The sequence below is a fragment of the Lepisma saccharinum genome, unplaced genomic scaffold (genome assembly GCF_977018435.1).
Source record: "Lepisma saccharinum unplaced genomic scaffold, izLepSacc3.1 HAP1_SCAFFOLD_334, whole genome shotgun sequence".
NCBI lineage: Eukaryota > Metazoa > Arthropoda > Insecta > Zygentoma > Lepismatidae > Lepisma > Lepisma saccharinum.
The window spans coordinates 244,206-271,820 of record NW_028143059.1 but is presented as its reverse complement, the minus strand read 5'-3'; the positions used below and the strand labels follow the sequence as shown (position 1 = coordinate 271,820).

Below are 27,615 nucleotides of genomic sequence, written 5' to 3'. Positions count from 1 at the left end.
TCGCAATGAGCAAGGCTGTTCACGTGTTCAGCCATTGACTGTTACAAGGTTTGCTTTGTCATCCTAATGGGAAAACCCTCTACCGAGTGGCTGAATTATATACTACTATACTGCTAGGGCATAATTCATCTCCAAGAAATGGAGCACAGATTTTTGCACTGGAAGTTGTAAGATACTTGTTTTACACAGTAACAAGTGAATTGTCTGTCGCTTCCGCGGCTCATGCTAAGTTGACGGGACGAACAGAAGCCCCGCCTGCACGCATTTCTAAGTGATGACGTCAGAGGACCTCCTGTCTGTGGAGAGGACGTTTTCAAATCCGTGACGTAGTAGGTGAATTTCAGCGGTGTTTGAAGCCGTGTTTCTCGAGAACCGAAACAAATATCGCCGAGATATTTTGCACATCTCATGTTTGTGTCATTACCTGTAAAATGAATGGATTTAAAAAGGTTTTTCATGTCAAAGTGGAAATGTCCATTGCCAACAACCAATTTTAGTATGATTTGAGGAAAATTGCCTAATGAATGAAACCTTGAACTTGTTGACTTTTACTGTATTAATTATTTGGAGTGTTGGATGCTCTTCTATTTTTTTTTCTTCTTTGAATTTTTCCAACTTTTGATAATCATTGATCCTCAAAGTACTTAGAAAGACCCAGCCAACTCTGAGTGCCATGGAGAAGAGCATACAATTTACTACAAGAGGGGGGGAATAATTGTGGACATTTGCATCCCTCCCTTCATTACAAAATTAATGTGTCAAATGTCTGAACAGCTTTCTTTCAACAATTGCCTCAGGTTGATATTCTTTATTTGAGTACCTGCATGGATTGTGCAACAGAAGTCAACTCCCCTTCTCGCTGCCTTTCTTCTTCAAACTCAACAGATTTTGCCAATGCTGGCTCATATAATTATGAGGAAGCTTTTGGTATCCTTTCTTCATAAAAAAATGGGAAAAACAGCAGTTTGTGAGATTTCGCACTGTAACAATCAATTTAGCTAGCAGAGATTTCTGGAATATAAAAGCAAACGAAATTTTGACTGTCATGCTCATTTTTAGTCTGATATTTGAGGTGTTGTAGTGTTTTTTTTTTTTTTTGTCTTTTGTTTGATGTATCTGACTGGAAAGGGACCAAAGGGGCCAATAGGATTTCAGTGGCCACAGTGCTTGTTTGTCTAGGGTAGTGGGTGAAGTACGTCATCAATCAATCAATCGGTGACACTGATCTACCCATCCAACAATGTTTCACAGCAGCCAATCATGGCCATTTGTAGCAGATCGTAAATCTTGTTTGTAGTAAGTTATTATAACATACTACAGGGTACACAAAATATCTTTGACTGAAAAAAAGCAAATGTGAGAACATTAATATCACATGAACTTTTGGATATGGAAATATGGTAGACTGAAGTGGTATGGTTGCAAGATGATTCTTTTATTTCCACATTTAATAACAATGTATTTTGAACTTCTCTAAATTGCCAAATTTTCAAGTATGTCTCAATATCAGCAGAAATTCGTATGAGTAATATTCGTATTGGTTCAAGCTAGTGTTATCTCAACCCTAGTACGTGTGCTGTGCTGCATACAAAGTACTTATGTAGGATGTAATTCAATGGGTTTGTCATATTTTCTATATGATTTTGTCAAATAGGTGTTATTCTGTACAAGAGTAACAGTTCTGCTAAATTCATTCACCCTGAACTCAAACTCGTTTCATGAATGGGACTGAAATATCTGAATTAAGGACTGTGAAAGGAGAGAAGTCTTCTATAAAACGTTTGAGAGGAGTAAGTTCTTCATGATTGACATATTCTAGGATGGCACTTAGTTTGCTCCACCACTTATCATATCATTTCCAAGCCAACACTACCCACCTGCATTGTGCCCTTAGACCAAGGAACTTTAAAAATTGTGAAGGGATGCAAGCACCCTTGTGGGCTGTCCACGGATGTTTGATAAACTTGCTACATTGCATTTAAGGTAAGTCATGTGATGAAAGGAGCAAATTTGATTTCCATGTTTGTTGATAATTTCATGACAATATCACTTTATTTTGTGTATGCACTTGACTATGAAGATGTATCTGTAATGCTGTGTTAACTGTAGCAATGAAATTGAGTAAGTAGGTATACAAACATGGGATTTAACCTCATAGTGTTTCACATTCGAGCTCACATGGGACATGGAAATCTACTTCCATAGTTTTTTTACTTTTTATCAGGTAGGCTACATATTGTATCCCTATGTTCTTCTTAAAGATATGCATAACCACTTTTTATATATGCAAAATAATCTAACACAGTTATTTTTAGTGGATATTATTTTATTTTATCTGTGACATTTCGTTCTGGTTCCCCAGAATTTTTTTCAGCTACACTAATAGATACATACAAAAACACAACCTCATATGACTAGTCACAAGTGAAAGAAGTGTAGAGTGACTAGCCATGTGAGGTTGTGTTTTTGTATGTATCTATTAGTGTAGCTTCAGAAAGTTCTTGGAAACCAGAATGAAACATCGCAGATAAAATAAAATAATTACCACAAAAAATAACTGTGTTAGGTTATTTTGCTTATTGCATTCCTTAGTAGGTTTGGAATTTTGATTTTTATACTTCTTCTAGGGATTTTTGCACATAATTTTACAGTCGCATACTATGTGCATTCTATAGTATAACATTTGAATAATACACCCTGTAAATTAAAAAATTATGGACTTCTGTCATCATTCGTTTTAATCAATTTAGAAATTCTACCCGTCACACATTTATTTTTCATGGCTCAAAGTGCAAGTCACACTCACTCACACTATGTATTTGTTTGCATCCACCTACTACAACATACTAGTGTGATCTGGAATATGGATAGCCAAATCCCGAAAAAATGTTATCCGGATGTTGGAAAATGTTTTATCTGAATTTCCAATATCCAAACATCAGATAATCTGATATGAAGATACGATTATTCTGATATCTGAATTGTCTGGATTATCCGGATAATCAAATGTGTTCATTATCTGGGCAGATTTACCATTTATTTGTTTTACACGCTATCAAATCTTTTATTTATCATATTCGTATATCACTGTACAAATTCCTTATAGAGGGACCATAAACAAAAGAACCTTCTGCTAAAATGCTTCCGCCCTTGATCCATTCATCTCTGTCCACAAGGAGCATGCACCCCTCTGCTCTTCCTCTCCTTGCGGAAGTGTGGTGAACAGGAGTCGCAGGTCTGCACAGGTTAATTTGCTGGTGGTTCCACTATACAAATCATCCATCAGCTCTGTACTATCCGAACTATCAGGATATTCAGGTTATCTGTTGTATACAAAATCAATATCAGATTATTTGAATATGGATACCCATTGCCTAGATTTTGTGGTCTAGCACTGACTGAAGGGTAACTTCAACATGTGATTTAGTTTTCATGAACTCCTTCTGGATAAGCAACTCTTCATGGATTCCAGAGCCTGGTTATATGAAGATCATGTTTTGCTGAATGATTGATGAAGGTGTTAAATACGAACAAGCAGTTTTCTTGGAAAAATATCGTGTGCTACACTTTCCTTTTAAAAAAATGCAAGAATTAATTGATCTTGAAGCTTGAGACATTATGCTAACATTCTTAACTTCTGGTTGTTTGTTGTTTTGTTATTCTATTCACAAACTTGAGTTATGGCATATTAAGAATGCAACACTACATAGGAACACTTCAAAATCAGATCTTAGAAGTACAAAAACTAAGTTTCAAACCAGAATTGGCATCAGTAAAGGTTTATAAAGACATAAGGCTAACTGGATCAAAAAGTCTATGCTATTACAAATTAAAATAGATCACTTCATCATAAAATGACTCTCATCTTATAACCACAGGTAGTTTTAAATTCTAGGATTCTTATATTCCAGTAGTAGCTTCCTGTTCTTGAACCACAACTGTACTGAATCTATTTTCACAACTTCTAGTTAATGGTGAATTCGCTTGGACCACTGTGCCAAGCCTGGCCAAGTAGAAAATGTTACATACTAGAAGAAGTTTGTGTATGTGTGTTAATTTATGTTGTCTTATAATACCTTATTAACTTGCCATATCAATTAAAGATATTAGAGAAAAGTTTAACAAATCAAAAGAATAAAAATAAATTATGCAATCAGAGCCACACATGTCATCGAAAGATTTCAAACCTGTCTTAAATTCAGTCTTCACACAGCAATTTTGTTAATTCAACTGTATAGATTTTTTTATGTACCCAGAGAATCTCCACATTTCACAATCATCTGATTATTCAGACATGCGGTACAATCCATAACAAAACTCACAGTGTTGTCATATAAATTATTTATTCATAATTGGGAAATGAGAAACACTGTAGTAGATAAATACAGAGAAAGTAGTACTCACTTTATCTGGAAATCTGTTGTTTTTTTTTGTTTTTTGTTGTATTAATTTCAGTGGCCGCTGCCACCATCATCGTTGGAACTTGTTGTACTGTTGCCTGGAGTGCTTTTATTGTTTGTAGTTCTCAGGCTGCTGCTTCGTGCCCTGTTGTTAACTTTTAGACTGCATCCATGTCGTCTGCTATTTCACAGTGCTACCTGTTGTAGTAGGGGAATCTAAGTGTGGAGTTCCTGTCCGCTATCAACAGGAATTTACATTAACTTATTTTAATGTAAAAATATTGAAATTTATATACAGAACTATGACTTTGGATGTTCATACTCCCTAAAATATAATAAAAAATAAGTAATAAAATGCAATCGGCTACCACCTGCAAAAATGTAACTAGATGCAAAAGCTTTTGAAATTAATTATAAAAAATGAACAGAGTTGAGTCATTACCTGAGGCCTGCATGATATCTGGAAGACACTTATCTACAAGAAGTTGCACCTAATATGTATAATATGCAAATGCATGTCAAGCAAGGTGTTGGCGATTGTGTAAGCAATCTGCCTTCCACAAAGTTTTTCTCTTTACATGGTAGTTACAGAAGAACTAGGATGTCACTTGAAAATTTACTGTGTTTCATCAGTTCAATGCTAGCTCCACTGTTAATGTTGCCAATGTTAATTAATTTCACATGTGCATCAAGAAATTCAATTTAAGTTAGTCACAGGGACTTCGAGATTATAAATACTTAGCCTTTGTAACTTTTACATTCACTATTTTTCCATAAGAATGTGTCACGATTATAAAAAACGGACCATCACATGGGATTTCTCCAAATTTATTGTGATAGATTTGAAATATGGGTTTTTGTCTTTAGCTTATTATACATCACTTTTCTGGTCTTGAAATTGTAAATCATCTCTTGGTTTCAGTCTGACTACGTTTTTTTTCTTTTCACTTCACGTTTATTAAAATGTGTGTGTGCATGGAGACTGCCAGCTATTTGCATCCATCTCAAGATACTAACTAACGAAAAATTATTTTGCATCATGTTACTATCACTGCAATCTCTAGAACTAGATAACTTTGCAGCAATGTGGGGAAATGATGAATTGTTGAAAATAAACTTCATTGTCCTGATTAGCAAAGAGAAAACAAAACCGACAGTAAATAACAAATATACATAGACTTACACAATGCGGTTGTTAACATTTTATGCTAAGATTTTCCAAGAATTTACCAATCATTCACTTTCTGAATATTCAACTGTGCAGTGGTATCCATTAAAAGAAATGCCTATTCATGTTCAAACAATGTTATTACAATGATAATAGAAATTAAATACAAAATATATTTGTCATTTACTAATCATAACCAAGATCCCGATGGAAGTCCCCACTGTTTAGAATGAGGGAAATACAGACATCATGAAACATTATTTTTCTGCCTTTATCACTGATATGTAAATAGCATTGATGAATCTGTCTAATTCCTAGAATATAATAAAAATGCTAAAAAAAATTACAGTTATAAACAGTGTACTTGTTACTTGTTACTCATGGTTTCTGCGAAGCTGTTCATTTTATTTTATTTTTTAATTTAATTTTGGTGGCTACTGTCATCATACTTAATGTCAATAGAACATTTAAATAATAAATTAATAAAAGGTTATTTTAATGTTAAGTTTTTGAGTATGTTACAAAGAGAACATTAGTTAGCTAGTGAGAAATTCTTTTTGGGTACAATTTTTGTTGCAAATTGATCAGGTTTTTATTGTTTCTCTTTGATATGAACATTTTGTGTCTTAAGAGCTCTTTTTAGGGAAAATATTTTCTAATACTGAAACATACATTTTTCTCATTATAAATAGTTATTTGGGTATTGTTGTAAAGTTGTTTGCCTGGAGTTTTCTGATGCTAATGGCATGCATGTAATTGGAATATCTTGAATGCTGATGATATATTCCTTGTTGTATCTGTTCTGGCGTCTGAAGGAGTGGGAAGTAATAATGAGACACAAATATCAATTTTGTCAGATTAACATTCAAATTAATGCACTAAACTAAGAAAAGAACATACTGTTATAATGTACTAGTTGGGAATAAGGGTTTGATGTTTGATTGGAGCGCAACCGAGGCTGTGCAAGTCAAATCTCAATCTAGCATTAACAAAAATAACTTTGTTTTGAAGCAATGGCTTGTGGTTAATGCACCGCTTCAAGACTCTTAAGATTTTCACTAGGAATTGGGATATTGTAACCCAAAACAGTAATATATTCAACAGTACTCATAATCCAACATTCAATTAATTTAAAAGTCAGGATCAGCAAAACGGTGACGCAATTCCAACACTTAATCATGCATTAACTACAATTCTACTATCTATGCTGTTTCCCCATCTACAGCTACTGTATGACACCTTAATTTACGAGTCTTTAATTCTTCATGTGAGAAAAGATCAAAACTTATTTTTACCCAACGTTTATTTTGTACTATATTGGAATATTACAAATACAGGTGATTCAAAAAGGACTTTACAACTTTGAAAGCATATAGAAATTTATTCAGTCTGTTGAGGTGCCATTGCAAAGCAAAACACATCAATTTTGTCATGTTGGGGTCGATGTGGATACAATTTGTAATGCGGTATACATCCCACACTTCTGCAGCGGCAGCGGTAATGCGAAGTCTCAGTTCAGCAAGATCAGCAGGTAAAGGTTGTACAAAACCCGATCTTTGATGAAACCCCACAAGTAAACACCTAGCGGGGTCAAATCTTGGGAAAGAGGGGGGCCATGCAATTGGAAATGTACGACCAATCCACCGACCTGGGAATCGGGTATCAAGAAAAATCTCGACTGCTAAGTGGTAATGAGGTGGTGCCCCATCTTGCTGATAGTAAATTTGTACATCTTGGTTATCCTTGTCGAACTGAGGAATTAGAAAATTTTCTAACATATCCAGATACACAGAAAATTTTGTAGTATATCCAGATACCCAATACCATTTATGTTTGCCTCTTGGAAGAAAAACAGGCCGTACAATTTTTGTTTGCTAAGGGCACAAAAAATATTGAGCTTAGGGCTATCACAAATATGCTGCAGTTTCATGGGGTTTTTCACTACCCATAGTCTGCAGTTATGGGTGTTCGTTCACCTGTCCACTGATGTGAAACATTGACTCATCACTAAAAATGAGATTGTCTAGGAATGTCTTGTTATCTGCAATTCTATCCAACATTTGCACATAAAATTGCTGGCGAGCAACTTTATCTGCATCCATAATGTGTTGAACCATTGTTAGTTTGTATGGCTTCAATAGGAAGCGTTTACATAATACGTGCCAAACAGTTGGTTATGGAATGCCAGTCTCACGTGATGCACGTCGTGATGATTTCGTAGGACTCCGGGCAAAGCGTTCTCTGATTTGTTACATCAGCTTCGGGAACTTGCGGACGTCCTGGTGATTTTGCATGTGGTAGAGAACAACCAGTCTCAATGAAGGTTTGGTGCCGAGAGTAAATTGTAGGGCTGCTAGGAGGTGCCTTATGATACTCAGTAGGAAACTTACGTTGCACTGCAGTTGCGGATTGCGTCTCGTGAAACCAAAACACACAGCGAGCACGTTCCACACCTGTAAAATTAGCCATTTTGAGGAACAATGCTGACAGTGCTTATGGTGATTGAGTTCGGTACTAATGGAAAGGAAAATGAATAATGAGATTGCTTACCATACCTTACCAATTGGCTCTACAGCTCTGGGTGAGCTTTGGCCTCCTGCACTATCAGCCTCCAAGCATTTCGGTCCAATATCGTCTCCCTCCATCCATGGACTCCCATTCTTTGTTGATCTTGTATGACACTATCCCGCCATCTTAGTTTGGGTCTGCCTCTGCTTCTTGTGGAGTACATTCTCTCATACATGATTCTTCGTGGCATTCTATCCTTATTCATATGTTCTATATGACCCATCCAACTAATTCTTCTGGCTTTAATAAATCTTACTATATCCTTTTGGTTTAAGATGGAATTTATCTCTTCATTGTTTCGACTTCTCCAGAAATCTCCATCTTTGATTGGTCCATATATTTTTCTGATTCTTCTTCTTTCAGTTTTCCTTAATTGCTGTTCGTCTTCTACACTCATTGTCCATACCTCAGCCCTGTAAGTTATTACTGGTCTAATAAGTGTTTTGTAAATCAATAGTTTGGTATATCTGCTAATTAACTTACTTTTTAGTAATTGTATGTTGGCATAATATGCTTTGTTCCCTGCATTTATTCTTTCTCTAATTGCATCGTGCATGTTATTTTGGTCATTTATCGTCATTCCAAGATACTTGAAGTTTGTTACCGCTTCAAATTTCTTGTCATCTATTGTAAATTGGTGGTAACGTTTTCCATCTTGCTTTGGAGTCAGCAGTAGGAATTTGGTTTTACTCATGTTTGTCTGTAGCCCAATTTTATTTGCTTCTTCTTCTAATATCCTGTATGTTCTCTTTAATTCTTCTTCTGTTCTGGATATTATAACTACGTCGTCGGCATATGCATTAATTTGGCTGAGTTTCGTAAATATTGTTCCTCTTTTGTCTATTTTGCTTATTATTGCATGTAGTGCTATGTTAAATAAGCATGCAGATAGTCCATCTCCTTGTTTTACACCTGTGTTATATTCTGTTGGTTCACCCATATCGCTCCATATTTTGACATTAAAATATGTGCGTTGCAGTGTCATGTTTGTTAATCTAATCAGTTTATTAGGTATTTGTAATTCTGCCATAATTTGTGTTAATTTATGTCTTTTAATACTATCAAAAGCACTACGAAAGTCTATGAATAACATGTAAAGATTTATATTATGTTCATAATGTTTTTCCATTATTTGTCTTTTTGTGAATAATTGATCTATTGTACTTCTTCCTTGTCTAAAACCTGCTTGGTATTCTCCTATTATGTTTTCTGTTATTGCTGTTAATCTTGTATGTATGATGCTGGTCAATATTTTGTAAGTTGTATTAAGTAACATGATGCCTCTATAATTACTACATTCTGTTTTGTCACCTTTCTTGTTTATTGGGCACAATATTACATTATTCCATGCTTCTGGTGTGTATTCTTCTTGCCAGATTTGTTTTATCATTTTGTATATTTCTTCTATCATATTTGGTCCAGAATATTTTAATATTTCTGCTGTTATTTCATCATCTCCTGGTGATATATTGTTTTTTAAATTTTTTGTTATCTTCTCAACTTCTGCTCTTGTTGGTGTTCATTCTGTGTTTTGTTAATCGTTATTTTCTATTTGTTCTTCTCTATATATTTCATTGTATAATTGTTCTTGGAAGTGTTCTGTCCATCTTCCTAGTACATTTTCTTTGTCTCCTATTATTTCCCCATCTCTTCTTTTACATCCTATCTCTTTGGGTTGATATCCTTTATTTATTCTCTTTATTGCTGCATAGTACTTTCTAATCTCTGACTGTTGACTAAGTTGTTCTATTTCTTGGATATTCTTTCTTATCCATTCTTTTTTCTTTTTCTTACATAAATTATTTACCTGTTGCCTTAGTTCTTTGTATTTGTTACAACTGCTTCTTGTTTCTCTTTGCAGCATCTTCATTCTTGCAACATTTTTTTGGTTAATTATTTGCTGACATTCTCCATCAAACCACTCTTTCTTCCTTGATGTTTTCTCTTTGCCTATTACTTCTTCTGCAGCTTCTGTTAACACTTTTTTAATTCTTTTCCACTTCTCTTCTATTGTTTCTTCTTGAGCATTTTGTTGTAACTTATTTTTAATTGCTATTTGGTAATTCACCTTGTTTTCTTGGTTGTCAAGTTTTGTATAATTCCATTTTGTTCTTCGTATGTTCTGTTTGATTGGGTTATTGCTTAATCTTGCTCTTAGTTTAATTTTTACCAGAAAATGGTCTGAATCACAGTTTGGTCTTCTTTGGCTTATTACATCTATAATTGTTGAGGAGTGTCTCTTATCTATTAAAACATGATCTATTTGATTTACTGTTTCATCGTCTGGTGATTTCCATGTGCCCAAATGTATTTTCTTATGTGGAAAGAAGGTGCTTTTAATTACCAACCTATTTCTTATTGCAAATTGTGTTAGAAGTAGGCCATTTTCATTACTGTTTTTGTGTAAGGAATGGTTACCAATTATGTCTGTGTCACTATTTCTCACTCCTATTTTTGCGTTGTAATCACCTGCAATTATTATGATGTCATATCTTGCTTCTATTGTTCTTTCTAGTTGATCATAGAATTGTTCTTTTTCTAGATCTTCTTTTTCATTGGTTGGAGCATGTACCGACAGTATACTTATATTTTGGAATTTACCCATGATTCTTATTTTGCATATCCTCTCATTGATTGGTTCGAATGATAGAACTCTTTCTCTTAGGTTTTTTGTTATTATAAACCCTGTTCCATATTGTCCTGTTTTCTCTTTTGTTCCGCTATAATATACGCTGTAATCTTTTTTGTCTATGTTACCATGTCCTTGCCATCTGATCTCTTGTAGTGCTACAATATCAGTCTTGCGTTGTGTGATTACATTGGCTATTTCTTGCAGTTTACCTGGTATTAACATTGTTCGGACGTTCCATGTTGCTATGGACCAATCATGTACCTTGTTCTTGCCTAGTTCGTCATCTGTGTTTCCCATCCTTATCCGAGGATGATGTGCAGGTTTCTTAACAAGTTGTTTTTTTACGAGGTGAGGTTGTCAGCCTAACGCTCAACCATTTTAACCCTTGGAGGGGTTTTTCTGTTGGGGTTTACTCCCCTAGATGGTCGCCTACCAGGGCTATGGGGCCATCTCCCCATGTCATTTGATTCGGGTTTCCGTCTCTTAGACCAGTTGCTTTCACTACAGCTCTTGAGCCTGTTCCGCCCTTCTTTTGCTAGTTTTGGTCCGCCCCGGTTTCCCGGTACCCTCCATATCTGGAGGGCGTTCCCATATCCGCCACCTAAAGAGGCGCCCGATGGAGGACTAGCAACCCCGCACGGGATGAGATTGCTTATACAACAATAAATCAATCGACAACATTGTTCCAAGGAGTCCGGCTCAAACTCGAACATAAGCATCTGGTTTAACCAAAATAAGCACACATTATTAGGCAACGCAGAAATACTTCTTTCGCAAAGCAACTTCTGAGTTAGTTCAAACTTCTGTATGTGTTGAGTACAAAAATACTCCTGATGTAATTTGACAGTTTTGTATAGTAGAATGCAGCAATGCTAAAATTCTCACTATCACTTTCACTTTGCACATAAATTCTTGATAATGTACCCCCTTTTGTGATCCAGAGAAGTGATTAGAGTATTGGATCCTCCCTTCTACTACAATGCTGGAACCCAGGTCATTTTATGTAAAAGGTTTTGGGTTCAAATTGTGATATGTCATAGGTGTTACTTCATCGATTTTATCCATTCATCATTCACCTCATCAATGCAATTGGCCAAAAGTGCCAGAAAGAATGTAACAAAAAATACAAATATTTACTTAATACTCTAAACTTTTGTAGAATTGGCTGTTGTTGAAGGACCAGGATGCATTTGGTCACTGGTACAAGACAATATTTTATTAATCTGAAAGAAATTTTAACATGTCCCATGAAGAGCCTGAATGACACATTCACCCTTTCAATAAATGAAAGTAACCAGACTTCTGTTTTCGAAAATGAAAACCTGCATTTTGACATTTACTTTTCCAGAGTACAGTCATAAACACTTCTGGGTGGTGACAATTTCATTAACTTACAATGGGATCATTACAACCCAGAATTGTTTGTGACTAGATGAATAACCACTTGGCTTATGCTAAATGTCTAGTAATAAACCAATATGGGTCAATCCATAACAAGTGGTCCAACGTGTAATGGGTTTTCTGGTCGATATAACTTTGATCATAGATTGGGCCCTAAACGATCCCGATGAAGACATATAACCAGAATAACCCAGTTACAAAATTTGTTTTGCTTTAGGGTTGTGTAAATGATCAAACAATAATTTTTATTAATCAATAGCATAATGACAAACATAGAAAATCTTAAAGACTCAACTTTAATCTGATGACTGTAACTACTCTTGAATCATGTGGTTTGGCTAATAAGATTTCAACATGCACTCATCAGATTAATTCATTGCCATACCAATAACACTGGGTAAAATGAAAATGATTCTGAATCAGTTTTTTACACTGATTTCAAATCTGTAATTACTTTTTTTCGAATGTGGACCAATTAAAAGTTATAACGATTTTCTTATATTCTGTATCGTTTCATACTAAATCAATAGTCATGGCCTGATTCCTTCTGTGACGTGCGGTGATGTTGACACGGGGTAGCAATCAGTGGCGTGGCCAAGGGAGGTTGGTGTGGGTCATAATCCCCTCCCCCCTTGGCAGCTCAGTATTCCTAAAAATAGAACATCAAAGAAAGGAAAAGCTTGCAAAATGAGAAAGAACTACTGAAAATAATTGATTGATTGATTGAATTGCTTTATTTTACTTCACATTTTGTGCCACTTTTGGCTAATTTGCAAGGATGAGGATGGGTGATGATATGATGAAACTGATGAATGAACACTCACAAACATCCATACCCAGACCAGGATTCGAATCTGTGACCCCTGGCATCGTAGCGCGATCTGCTAACCACTCTGCCACACGGACCGACTACTGAAAAGAAGTACACGTTAATCCCACCCCCTTTCGAAAATCCAAAACACGTTGATTTGACTACTAAGCCAGAGATCCCAGGTTCGAACTCCAACCTACGCATGGGTGTTATTTGTGTTTGTCCCTTCATCAATTTCATCGTGTCATCTTCACGATTAGCCAAAAGTGGAGGAAAAGCGAAGTAAAACAAACTAAATCAAACAATAAATCAATGATTTGATTTGATTTGTGCTGCTTAGCGTCGCCGACACATTTGGTTAATTGCGAAGATTAGTAATAATTAAATAATACAATTAAGGAAGAGACAATCACAAATGACACCCATGCTGAGGTCGGTGTTCGAACCCGGAACTCCTGGTGTTGTTTCGTGCAGTGATAACAACTCCCCGTGGTTGGTTGATTTAGTGTTTTAAGTCTACTTTATGTACATAATAGCTAATCGGTACTGGACCTACAGTTTAAAATGGGATCTGAACCACTATGTGCCTCCACCAGGTACCGATCCGGAGCCACTTGCACTCTCCCACGGAGGTCGGCCGACAACAGAGATGAGTGGAAATCGCTAACCGTTCGGATACGTGGGTATCGGTAAACTGCATTTTCCTCAGTGGTAATTTTCAATTGCATTTTTTGAAGCACCATCCTAATATATGATTTACGTTTTTTCAAAAAAATTGTATTGCTTGATTTCCCTAATTTCTCGATCTCACTATCTCATTACTGAAGGATCCGGGCTCGAGCCCTGGCTTGTGCATGAGTGTTCCTTTGTAACCATTCTTCATCAGTTTAATTTAATCAACGTTCATCGTCATGGCAGAAATTAGGTAAAGTGATGGAAAAGCGATGCTAAAGTAAACAGCAAGGTGTTCCCCTATGCTTTGCACCACGCCATGAAGGTGTATATGGGGTGTGGGGTTTGGGCCCCACACTTTCTTGAGGGGGTGATGTGATTAGCACCACTCCCCTGGCTGCCTTTACCCCCCAGAGTTTCCTTCATGTACCTACTTTACACGATGCTGGGTGGGCGCTCTGGAGCCTCTTAAACAGATTGAGAAAATCCCAGTTCTCCCCCACCGGGATTGAACCTGGGTCTCTGCCATGGTAGTCAGATGCCCTAACGACTGAGCTACTGTGGCAACTAAAGAAAGGGGGAAATACAAATAATTTCCTCGCAGTGCATGTGCATTGCACTGTGAAATCAGGAGTCCAGAGTTCTCTGTTTATGATTGTCACTCATGACTTCCATAAGCTCATTAGCTACGTATCGCGATTAAATCTATACAGCTAGAAAAAGCGATGGGAGGTGGCAAAAATTCAACATATTAGAGGAGATTAACAGGTAAGAAAACACACTTTTTTCTAATTTCTTCAATGATATTAATTTGGCTTTTTTATTTCTGGGATACATTTTTCATTCCAAATTATTCACTGCAGAGTACAACACATAGGAACAAGAATGCATGCTCATCTCGGGTTTCGAATCCTGGCCTGAATTGTTCTTTGTGATGTCCCTTCATCAATTTTATTATATCATCACTCATACTCATTTCCGTGATAACAAAATATGGCAGAAAAGTGAAGTAAAATAAACGAAACCAACAACAACAATTAGAACGCACGGTTTCTTGCCCAAATTAATAAATCTGTATTTTTGACTGTTAACTTACCCATTTTTTTTATTGGAGGCCAAAATATTTGTATTTTTTTAAAAAAAACTACTAAAACGAGAGCAAGAGAGAGAGCATGAGTAAATATTTATTTAATCATTATATATTCCATATTGAAAAAAAAGAAAAGAAACTAACATTTTTGTGTGCACATAATACAAGTATGTTCCCATTCATATACAAATGAAACTACATCCCATACATACATATTGTACAATGTGTAAAAGGTTATATAAATACTGAGAACATAAGTACTGCAGAAATTTTTCCCCTGAGTTTTTTTAGGGGATTTACAAAGAAATCGAAGGGAAATCATTCCCTTATCTGTCCTATAGGAGATAGACTGTGAAAACTGAAAGCATGGGCTTTCAACCATTGGAGCGGGGTGCGAGGGTACGAGGGAGGTACAGGCAGAAATCTTTCCTTTCCCTTCGGGCGGTTGTCTATACCTGGAATTGGTGAGGCGGAGAAAGAGCCACCTGATCACATCAAGGGACAAGAAGCACGTGGGAAAAAAATGTTGCATTTGAACTGTGGCTTCAAGACAATAAATATTGTGATTTGAAAATAATTAGAGACGTGAGATTGATTGATCTATCTCTGCTAGACTAGCTACTCCTCAGTGCACGTCTCTGTTCCTTCTGTTATGTTTGTGGATATCAAATCACTCCCAAGCAGAAGCAGCATTGCATAACACCTGGCACCAAGTATTACACAGCGTATAATGCTTGCTTTGGAGTGCCGATGGGTGACCAGGACAAATCATGGGCTCCACATTTCATCTGTGGTTCCTGTAAATCAACTTTGGAAGGATGGCTACACGGATGTCGGAAAAACAAGCCTTTTGCAGTTCCCAGAATTTGGAGAGACAATTGCTACTTTTGCATGGTTGATTTGTCATTGTTGAAGTATCGAAAACACGAAGTAGAATCCAGTACCCAGATATCCCATCGTCAATTGTACCTGTCCCACATGGGCCAGATTTGCCTATTCAGGAACCACCTGCCTCTTACACAGAAGACTCTGCATCACTAATGCGGTATGTACCTGTGTCCGACAGTGACCCTGAAAGTGACTATGATGATTACATCAAGAAACCTCATTTTCCAACTCAGGAGGAACTCAATGACCTGATTCGTGATCTGGAATAACTAAAATCGAAAGCAGAGTTCCTTGCATCCCATCTGCAATAGTGGAATTTATTGGATAGCAGCTGCAAGATCACAAAATACAGGACACGGCACGAGACATTCGCACCATACTACATTAGCAATGGGAATCTTTGTTACTGCAGGGACATCAGTGGCCTGTTTGATGAAATTGGAATAGTGCACAATTCCGCTGAGTGGCATCTTTTCATAGATAGCTGAACTAGCAGTATCAAGGCCGTGGTGCTGCACAATGGCAACAAATATCCTTCTCTTCCTGTTGGCCACTCTGTTCTATTAAGGGAGAACTATGGCAATGTTAAACAGCTGCTAGAAAAGATCAAATACGAGTGGGATATGTGTGGTGATTTCAAGATGCTGGGGTTTTTACTAGGACTTCAAGGAGGATTTACAAAGTATCCATGCTTCCTCTGTTTGTGGGACAGTTGCACAACTGGGTAACACTATATCCAAAGACAGTGGCCTTTGCGGAACAAACTTCTTCCAGGACAACAGAATGTCCTACATGAACCTCTTGTTTACAGGAAGAAGATCTTACTGCCTCCTCTCTACATTAAATTGGAAATAGCTTTGTGAAAGCCTTGGATGAACAATCAAGTGCTTTGCAACATATACACTCCATGTTTCCACGTTTATCTGAAGCAATGGTGTTTGGTGGGGTATTCACTGGACCTCAGATCAGACAGATGCTGCAATCCACAGAGTTGGAAAACAAAATGACACCTGTAGAAAAAAGTGCCTTCCAAGCATTTTGTGATGTTGTGCATAACTTCCTGGGTTACAAGAAGAGCCCACGTTACAGTGAACTGATCCAGAATTTACTGGATACGTTTCATATCTTAGGTTGCAGAATATCAATAAAGTTGCATTACCTGCACTCACATTTTGATTTTTTTTAGACCAGATTTGGGCGATGTGAGTCAAGAACATGGAGAATGATTCCATCAAGATATGCAGAACATGGAATCGCAGTATCAAGGCAGATGGGACACAGCCATCATGGCGGATTATGTATGGGGCTTGGTGAGGGATACTTCCCAGCAACACAAAAGGAAAATATGATCACATCTGCATTTCTAACATACTAAGATACTTGAATGCCAATTCAGTGTTGTGGTAACTAATTGTATATTATATTCTGTCAAACAATTGATACGTTCTAGGCACAATTACTTTACGCGTCGTATTATTATACTATTAATATTAACTTAATAATACTCAGCGGTGAACGATGAGACTCGGTGAAGTACACAAACTCCTCTCAGGTACAGGGATAGTGTTAGGCAAAGACAATATTCACAGAACAGAGAAATAAAACCACATTACTGCCGTATGTATAAACTGAAAAGTTTTATACTTTATTTATTGCAATTATAATGCAACTATACTTGAGACAAAGGCGAGGATTTCGCTTTGTCGATGAGTTGACTCAATCAAAACGCATAAAACTCAATGCGTGGCTATCGGCAAGCCTATGATCACTAAGACCTAGCTTGCACCCCGAACTACCATACCAAGATGTATGCACAACACCGAGGAGTTCTTTTTAAGTTTAAAAGCTTCGTCGATCCGTGGCGAAAAAGTGTGTTGATTCTTACACGATATCCTCGCTTTTATACTATTTTCGAGAACACAGATTAAAGTACAGATGAATCATTCACTATCTACAAAAGGATTCTATCAACAAAACTGACATCTATACATCTTTAGAAATACAAATTCGTATAGTGCACTCTTGCAAACATGAAGATACATTAAACTACTCATAACAGAGGATAAAATACAATAAACATTAAACAAAAGATATATATTACAAACAGGGTGCAATATTACATATAATAACAAAGAAATTACGCCTTCTTTTACAAAAATAAATACATTAGTGACATATCTTCTACTGGTGACGTCACATAAAAATGTGGATCATATCATCTGCCCCTTCCTTTCGGAAACTATGTTTCAGGAAGGAAGTTATCTACCTGGAGGAAACTTAGTTTTAAAGTACAAATTCTTTCTTTTTATCCTCCGAAAAACGCACCAGTTTTAGGTTATCCAAGTTAACCTTATCATATAATTCTTTAGTCCTTGGAATTAGCAATGTCACAACATTATTTTCCACTTTGTCCACTAGATAAGGTCCTATCCACAACATAAATAACTTTTGAATGGTCCTATCTAATGAGGAGCTTAAGGAATGGTTTTTAACCATCACTATGTCTCCAACTGTCACTGTCTTGGCGTTTCCCTTCTGTTTTAAATCCTTCGACAGCTTCTTCTTCTCCCTGACATGGGCTAAGAATAATTTGGACTTCCAATCCGGTTGGGCTTCTTCCTGTTTGGGCCAATTGAAATGGGTTAGGATCTCTCTGGGTATGGGATGGTTGAAGAATAATTCAGCAGGTCAATATCCAGTAGTCTCAGAAATGGAATAATTAATTAACCGAACAACTTTTGATATGTATCGAGACCAAGTCTGATGTTCTCGATAACAAAATAAACAAAGTAATCTGACTATCTCTTGATTTGCTCGTTCTACCATGTTCCTCTTTGGATTGTAAGCTGTTGTGCAAACGTGATGGATACCAAGCTTTTTGGTAAATTCGTGCCACTGCTTAGAGGTAAACTGAGCTCCTCTGTCTCTCAGGGTAAACGTAACGTTTGGATAGTGAGCAAAATATCCTCTCTGAAGCGTGTTTATAATTTCTGTGGTGCTGGCAGTCCGTAAAGCATATGCGGAGACAAAACGTGTACCCACATCAATAAGGCTCAAGATGTACTGGTATCCATTAGACCGCGGAAGCTTCCCAATCAAGTTCAGAGAAAGCATCTCATGAGGTTGCTTGGGACTGATATGAAGGGTCTCTTTGAGTATCCCCAATTTGTCTGGTTTACTCTGGGCACAAATTTCACAATCTCGGATGTACTGTATCACGTCATCCTTCATGCCTTTCCAGAAGTATCGTTCTGCAAGTCGCTTCAATGTATTGGATACTCCAAAATGTCCAGCTTCATTATGAATTACTTTCAAGAGAGGTTGCTTCATTACCACCGGAACACACAATTTCCAAAGGGACTGATTATCCGATCCTTTCTTAAATAAAATCCCTTCCTGAATGCGATAGGAACGATGCAATCTGAGGTTAGGTTCCTGAGAATTTAGAGATTGGAGTAAATTTTTGCAGAATTCATCTTCAGATTGTGCCTCTCTCCACTTGTCGACGTCATCTATTTCTCCTCTTTCGACCCACAGGTAGTTTATTCTGAATGTCTGCTGGCTATTTTCAGGATGAATCTGGGGTATATCATTAGCAGGATACCGAGATAAAATATCTGCCAGATCGTTTTTGCAACCAGAGACGTATACTATTTTATACTGGTACTGTTGGAGTTTTAAAGACCAGCGAGTCAAACGACTGTTCCAGTTACGGGCGTCTTGTAACCATACCAACCCTTTATGATCACTGTAGATAGTGAAGGGCCTACCTTTCAAATAAACAGCATACTTCTCAACTCCAAAGATTATGGCCAAACATTCTAACTCATGGATGGAGTAATGGCGTTCGTTCTCCTTCAGTTTTCGGCTTGCATACTGAATGACCTTTCTCTCTTCACCATCCATTTGGAAAAGAATACTACTCAATCCTTTCCCAGAAGCATCGCATTGGATACAGAATTCCTGTTCAAAATCAGGCTGTGCTAATTCAGCATCTCTTACAAGTTCATTCTTCAGTAGCTGGAAACTTTGTTCTTCCTCGTCTCCCCAAATCCAACGTTGATTTTTACCTAACAGCTTGGTGAGCAGTTCAGATTTAGCTGCAAAATTTTCAATGAACTTCCGCCTCCAGTTGGCGAGGCCAAGAAATCTCCGAACATCCTTTCTAGTTTTAGGTTTAGGAAATAACTTAACGGCTGAATTTTTGTCTGGTTGGATTTTGATCGCATCTCCAGAAACAACGTGACCCAAGTAGGTGATTTCCTTGTTTACAAATTCACACTTTCGCAGCTTTACAGTCATCCCCACTTCTTGGAGTCGCTGCAACACTTCGTCCAGATGTTCGAGATGCTTGGAGAGTTCTTTGTCGAAAATCAGCAAGTCATCCATATATTGAGTTAGATACTCTTCGGTTTCAGGACCAAATACAGCATGCATGGCAGCTATGAAAATTGACACAGCACTAGAGATACCAAAAGGCATTCGAGCAAACATCCACTGACGTCCTTTATAGGAGAAGGCAGTACATGGTTGGCAGTCAGCTTTTACAGGGATCTGTAAATATCCAGAAGCCAGATCCAGATTTGTAAAATAATGAGCACCTTTAAATTTTTGTAAGGCATCCGAAATGGGCTCAACTGAATTTCGTGGAACACGTACAATTTTATTCAAATTTCTGAAGTCAATGCATGGGCGTACTGTACTATCAGGCTTGTCGACTACAATTAAAGGGTTCAAGTAAGGGGAATTACAAGGCATTATAACACCCCATTGTCTCCACTTTTCTAATTCTTCCTCCAGGAGTTTCCTTTTTGCTATAGGTATGGGATATGGAGATCGATACACAGGTTCTGTGGTGGTGAGTTCAATCTCACACTGGAAGTTTTTAATAGTACCTGGTCTCTCGGAAAATACATCTCTATGCTTCAATTGGCTTCTACCCCTTTCGCATAAAATCTCATTCGCATTGACCTTCTGCAGAATGTCGTCAGGACTAGCCGTCCACTGATCGACATGGGAATCTTCACGGACATTTCTTACATACGTCCCTTTCGAAGATCCATTATTCACGAGGTCCTGCTCTGCCGGAACTCCGTCTACGGTGAGGGATAACTTCTCGCGCTGTAGGTCAATTCCTGCTTCATATTTCCTGAGGAATGGGTAGCCCAAAATAAAGTCAGCTTCGAGACCCTTCAAGACAAACATGTCCTCCAATAAATTTCTTCCAGCAATCTCCAGATATACTTGTCTACATCCTACAACTCTAGTTTTGTTTCTCCCAGTGAAATCAGTCAGCCTAACATCTGGAAATGTTTGTAACTGCAATGATGGCAGCTTCTCTTTAATCTTCTTCCAAATGGCGTAGCTCATGAGATGACATTCGCTGCCAGTGTCCAGAACACAAATAAAATCGACGCCTGTTACAGTTGCTTTAATTAACGGAGCCCTGGGTAAATTTTCCTTTCCAACTGCCTGTTGTAGTGCTCTATCTAAATTTTGTTCTCCTTCATTGAGAGTCAGCACAACAAAAAGATGATTATCTTCACTATTTATATCGCTGTCATCGGTTCCCAGAGAAGTCCAAGTCCCAACCGTGATCGGGAACGAAGAATTCACATTGGGCGACTGGCTAAATCCGACTGCATACCACTCGGATTAGTACTAGTCAATGGTGCCCAACAAAAGTATCTTGTTATGTCGACGCTTTGACGTTGCTCGTTCGTCAAACGTGAAGCAGAAGGTTCAAACGGAGGCGCCGTCGCTCTGAAATTACTGGGTTCAGAGGCGTTACGTAAAGAGTCACGGGAATGGTCTTCCGGATCAGATCTGGAACGACGCGGCCCACGTGCGTAGTTGTTCCTGCCATCCCTTCTAGGAGGATTACGTCGTCTGTTGTAATTGGAATATCAATTCCTCTGGTTCTGCATAACTTGTCTGACTCTGGGTTGTTTATTTCCAATTCTATTTTGTCTGGGAGCATTTCCCTGGCCTGCACCTTCGCTATTCCACACAGGCTTCCAACTGTCCTGCTCTTCAAGCATCTCGAATCTTTTCAAAAAATCAGCAAGCTGTCGTACAGTTCGAGGAGAATTAGCCAAACTCAGGCTGCGGGCTCTATATGGAAGCTTAGAGATAATTAAGTTCACTATCTCTGGTTCTACATAACGGGCAGACAGATTGCGGTAGGCTGAGTAAATGGGCCATGCATATTCTTCCATACTCATACCAAACTTCTTTGAATATCGACGAGATCTCACTGCCGTCAGCTGCCTCTCTTTGGCCTCTTCAGAAGCATATTGCTTGCGAAAACGGCGGCAGAAATCGGTATAGGACCTGAACTCCAACTGATTTGCTCGAAACCAATGCTCAGCCTGGCCTTTGAATAACCGAGGAATAATTTCCAATCGATATTCGTATGGAACTTGCATTAAATCAAAGTTGATATTGAGTTCTTTTAAATACTGTTCAGCATTCTGGGCTTCCAGGTCTCCCTTGAACTTGGACAAGGAATTAAGGTCTGCCATCCTTGGGGTTCCTGTCGTCGTTGATCACTGAGTTCGTGGTGGTGACTCATCTGACCCGCTTCTCACATTTCCATGCCTTCATGTTCGCTTTCTGATATTCGCTTGATACTGAGAGTCCGAGCTGGTGCTGGAGGAGGAGGAACTGCGATCTTTCTTCCTTGCTAGATGTTTCCTCTTTGCCCCTTCTTCATAACGACGATGCTGTGCCCTGGGAGTTTCACGCTCTCTGTAACCTCTGTCATCGCCCAAAAGACTAAAGGTAGCTGGAACTGCAGAAGCCACTTCATTAGCTCTTGAATCAGCAGTAACTCGTGGGCGACATACTTGTTTGTCTTTTCTAGTTCTCTCTCCACATGTTCTGTCCATCGCTTCATTTAGTTCAATGTTAATGGTTGGCAACACTGCACTCTCAGCAACTGCAGACGGGTGACCAGCTGTTCGAGATCCAGTTTCTGTTTCCGTTTGCCGGGAAACGTGCATAGTCTCTAACTGATTCGTAAGTTGTTCTGCCTGAGTCTTTATATCCTCAACATCCTTGCTTCTTCGAGACACAACGACAGAAATCTGACTAATATTTTCTTGGACCTCAGCCCGGAACTGTATTTTGTCAGTCTCGGCCTCGGCCAATATCTGTTCCATCGTAAGCTGTTTTTCAATAATCTTATTGCACTCTTCAGTGAATCTCGAATTAATATCCTCTACATCGATGCGAACACTTTCCGTGGCTTTATTAACATCGGCTGCCAAGCTACGCCGGAACTCATCAAAGTCCATCTCTCTAGCCTGCCGAATTTCTTCAGAGAATCGGGCCCTAGTATTCTCGTTCTCAGACTTTAGTTGTTGTATTTCACAGGCCATCTCGCCTATTTCAGCTCTTAAAGCTTTCATAGATTCATCGTGCTGCTTACTGATATCATCCTTTAATAGCGCACATTGTCTACAGATATCAGCCTTCAAGTCGTCAATGGAATCAGCTTGCTGTTTAATGTCAGCCTGTAATGTTTCAGACTGTTTGCTAATATCAGTCTTCAAGTTATTAATGGAATCAGCTTGCTGTTTAATATCAGCTTTCAATGCTTCAGACTGTTTACACATATCAGCCTGCAATATTTCAGACTGTTTGCAGATATCAGCTTTCAGTGCTTCAGACTGTTTACAGATATCAGCTTTCAGTGCTTCAGACTGTTTGCTAATATCAGCCTGTAATGTTTCCATACTTTCAACTTGCTGCTTGCTAATTCCTTCAATCATGGTTTTTAAAGCTTCAAACATATTTAATGGATCAGATGTAATAGTTGTAGACAATGATTCACATTCTTTACAAACGAAATCGGTAGCTTCGTGGCTTTCAGATCGAACATCTAAGCCACAACATTCATAATGTAGAAGCTTTGTACATTTCTTGCACACAAATGTGGTTTTATCTTTATCAATGTTCCGACAACAATCGGGAACATTAAGCTCTGAATTTGAAGCAAGATTTTTATTTGCGCTACGCAAATGTTTTCTTTCCATTTCGAACGAAGTGCTTTTCTACAAATATAAAAGTTTAGTGCTCTTGCACAATGAATCTCAACTTTAAACAATTGTCTTGCCCTTGTACACTACAAAATCGAGCCAACACGTTGAGCTGCCACTTGATACGTTCTAGGCACAAATACTTCACGCGTCATATTATTATACTATTAATATTAACTTAATAATACTCAGCGGTGAACGATGAGACTCGGTGAAGTACACAGACTCCTCTCAGGTACAGGGATAGTGTTAGGCAAAGACAATATTCACAGCACAGAGAAATAAAACCACATTACTGCCGTATGTATAAACTGAAAAGTTTTATTCTTTATTTATTGCAATTATAATGCAACTATACTTGAGACGAAGGCGAGGATTTCGCTTTGTCGATGAATTGACTCAATTAAAACGCATAAAACTCAATGCATGGCTATCGGCAAGCCTATGATCACATAGACCTAGCTTGCACCCCGAACTACCACACCAAGAGATATGCAATGATAACTGAGCCAATATTTGCTCTTTAGCCTTTTATTTCCAAATTAATCTTTAGGCTAACTTTATTATTTGACGTAGAATGGTTGCAGTATTGTGCATATCATCAATGCATGGCTATCGGCGTACCTATGATCACATAGGACTAGCTTGCGCCCCAAACTACCATACCAAGATGTATGCACAACACCGAGGAGTTCTTTTTAAGTTTAAATGCTTCGTCGATCCGTGGCGAAAAAGTGTGTTGATTCTTACGCGATATCCTCGCTTTTATACTATTTTCGAGAACACAGATTAAAGTACAGATGAATCATTCACTATCTACAAAAAGGATACTATCAACAAAACTGACATCTATACATCTTTAGAAATACAAATTCGTATAGTGCACTCTTGCAAACATGAAGATACATTAAACTACTCATAACAGAGGATAAAATACAATAAACATTAAACAAAAGATATATATTACAAACAGGGTGCAATATTACATATAATAACAAAGAAATTACGCCTTCTTTTACAAAAATAAATACATTAGTGACATATCTTCTACTGGTGACGTCACATAAAAATGTGGATCATATCACAATATCCAAATTATATGGATCGATCATTGTTATTACATTATTGGACAATTTTCTTTGTGATACTATATATGCTAGTATATATGCAAATTACTCAAATGTATTTGGTTAACTTTACAGATAACGTCCATATGACGGAAATTGACATTTTTTAACTCAGTGGGTGTGAATTATATAGGAAACATAAAAAAAATTGGAGAAACAACAAGTTGCTGAAAATTTGTTGCCCAGTGTAATTGAAAATTCACTTTACAAATAATTAATTTTAACATTGCACTATTCGTGCATTTTTGGTTAATACCCAATAACATGCTTACAATTATGTATATATGTTCTGGCATGCAAATACAATAGTCCATGAACCCCCCACTCCCAGGACAAATTGCCAAATTATCTTCAGGTTTATGCTTTTAGACGGGTGCTTGTAGCTAAGTCATGTTGCTTCCAGTAGTTGTAACGACAGAGTGGTTTGCTACTTCTTAACCATGTTTACCACAGTAAATTTCTCCTGAGTTGATCAATTTTAAATAATGTGCATTAAACAATATAAATAAAATATAATCATCCTAATTAATGAATGCTTATTGGTGAATCATGTTTTCAGGGAGGTAATATTCTAATTAGGGAACGCTAAAAGCAAAATTAACGAAATTGAAACAAACAGCAAAAACAAAAATAACAGATATTTATATAAAGGTGTAAATGAATTTAGAAAGGGGTGGCAACCTAAAGTAAACTTGATAAAAGATAAAGACTGTGATTTTCTAGCTGACCCAAACGATATTCTAAATAGATGGAAGAACTACTTTAATGACCTTTTAAATGTTCATGTAGGAGATAAATCAGAAGTAAATGAAGTGCACACAGCAGAACCTTTAGTTCCAGAACCTAACTTGACAAGTTAAAGATAACATAGAATAACATAGCACCTGGCATTGATTTAATACCAGCTGAGTTAATTAAATATGGTGGAAAATCATTAATATGTGAAATTCATCAATTAATTTGTTTAATATGAAATAAAGAAGAAATCCCTCAACAGTGGAAAGAATCCATAATTGTTCCTGTGTTTAAAAAAGGTGATAAAATGAACTGCAATAAATACCGTGGAATTTCTCTACTCTCAACAACATATAAAATATTATCGAACGTTCTTTTAACAAGACTAACCCCATATGCTAATAAAATTATAGGTGATTATCAATGTGGATTTAAACATCACAGATCAACTATAGATCAAATTTTTCACATCAGACAGACACTTGAAGAAAAGTGGGAATATAATCAAAATGTCCATCAGCTATTCATTGATTTCAAAAAAGCATATGATTCGGTCAAAAGAGATAAATTATATAATATATTAGTAGAGTTTGGAATACCTAAGAAGCGTGTTAGTATGATAAAAGTATGCACCAATGAAACAGAAAGTAAAATTCGTGTGGGTATTAATGTGTCCGACAAATTTACAATTCATGATGGGTTAAAACAAGGAGATGCATTGTCTCCATTGCTCTTTAATTTTGCCTTAGAATATGCTGTTAGGAAGGTAAAAGAAACTAATGAAGGACTAAAATTTAATGGTGTGACTCAGTTGTTAGCATATGCAGATGATGTAGACTTACTGGGGGATGATGTGAATCCAATTAAGAATAATGCTAAAATATTTTTCAAAACTGCTAAAGGGACAGGTTTGGAAGTTAACAAAGAGAAAACTAAATATATGCTTACAGGCCGGAAACCAAGTGTTAGGTAATAATCAAAATCTAATTATTGATAACAACTATTTTGAACCAGTTTCCATATTCAAATACTTAGGAGTAATATTAACAAATGAAAATTATATTAAAGAGGAAATAGAAAGTAGGCTTAATTCAGGAAATGCATGTTACTTCTCTCTTCATAAACTTTTGTCTTCTCGTTTAATATCTAAGAAACTAAAAGTTAAAATATACAAAACAGTAATTTTGCCTGTAGTCTTATATGGGTGTGAAACTTGGTCCCTTACATTGAAAGAGAAACATAAATTGAGAGTATTTGAAAATAAGATCCTTAGGAAAATCTTGGACCTAAAAGGGATGAGGAGACAGCTGAGTGGAGAAGATTACATAATTTAGAACTACATAATTTGTATTCATGTCCAGATATTATTAGAATAATTAAATCAAGAAGACTTAGGTGGGCAGGCCATGTGGCACGAATGGGAGAGGAAAGAGGAGTTTACAGGATTCTTGTTGGGAAACCTGATGTAAGAGACCTGTAGGAAGGCCAAGACGAAGATGGAGGGACAACGTTGATATAGACCTAAAGGAAATTGGTAGGGATGGAGAAGAGTATATAGATCTTGCTCAAGATAGGCAAAGATGGAAGGCCTGTGTTGCTGCAGCCATGAACCTTCGGGTTTAAGAAGGCTAGAGAGTTAGTTAGGGAATGCTTATTTTCTTAGTTGCAAGAATTTTCATGTGGAACATGAACGTCTACAAATTGTTTAACTTTTGCCACGTGTATCTAAATTGTGTCGTGCCAAGGTTACATATTTTCAAGGTATCAAAGAACTTCAACAATTCTCGATTATTATTGATTACCACTCACTTATTTAGTTATGTCCACTTTCACTTCAAAACGAAGAACTTCACTGTGATTATGTGGAAGGTGAACCCATCCATTAATTTTGTCAGTTTTCACACCTTTGCATGAGTAAATGCAAGAGCATCAGTTCGATTCATTTTTTGCACTACTCTTGACACACTTATTAAATAACACTATACATTCATTGGGTATGTATCTTGATATTCACGTATACTTACCAGTTGTGAATTAGGTTATCATAACTTCCAGCAATTGATGCATGCTGCTGTACCATT

General features: G+C 37.2%; 1 protein-coding gene across 1 annotated transcript in view; it reads left to right on the top strand.

Moving 5' to 3' along the window:
- Positions 1 to 27,615, top strand: part of LOC145982688 (uncharacterized) — a 135,941-nt gene that overhangs the window by 46,106 nt on the left and 62,220 nt on the right. Inside the window, exon 5 of the mRNA XM_083116051.1 lies at positions 15,658 to 15,787. Within this exon, the coding sequence (XP_082972177.1) occupies positions 15,658 to 15,787 (130 nt within the window). The remainder of the gene's footprint in view (positions 1 to 15,657; positions 15,788 to 27,615) is intronic.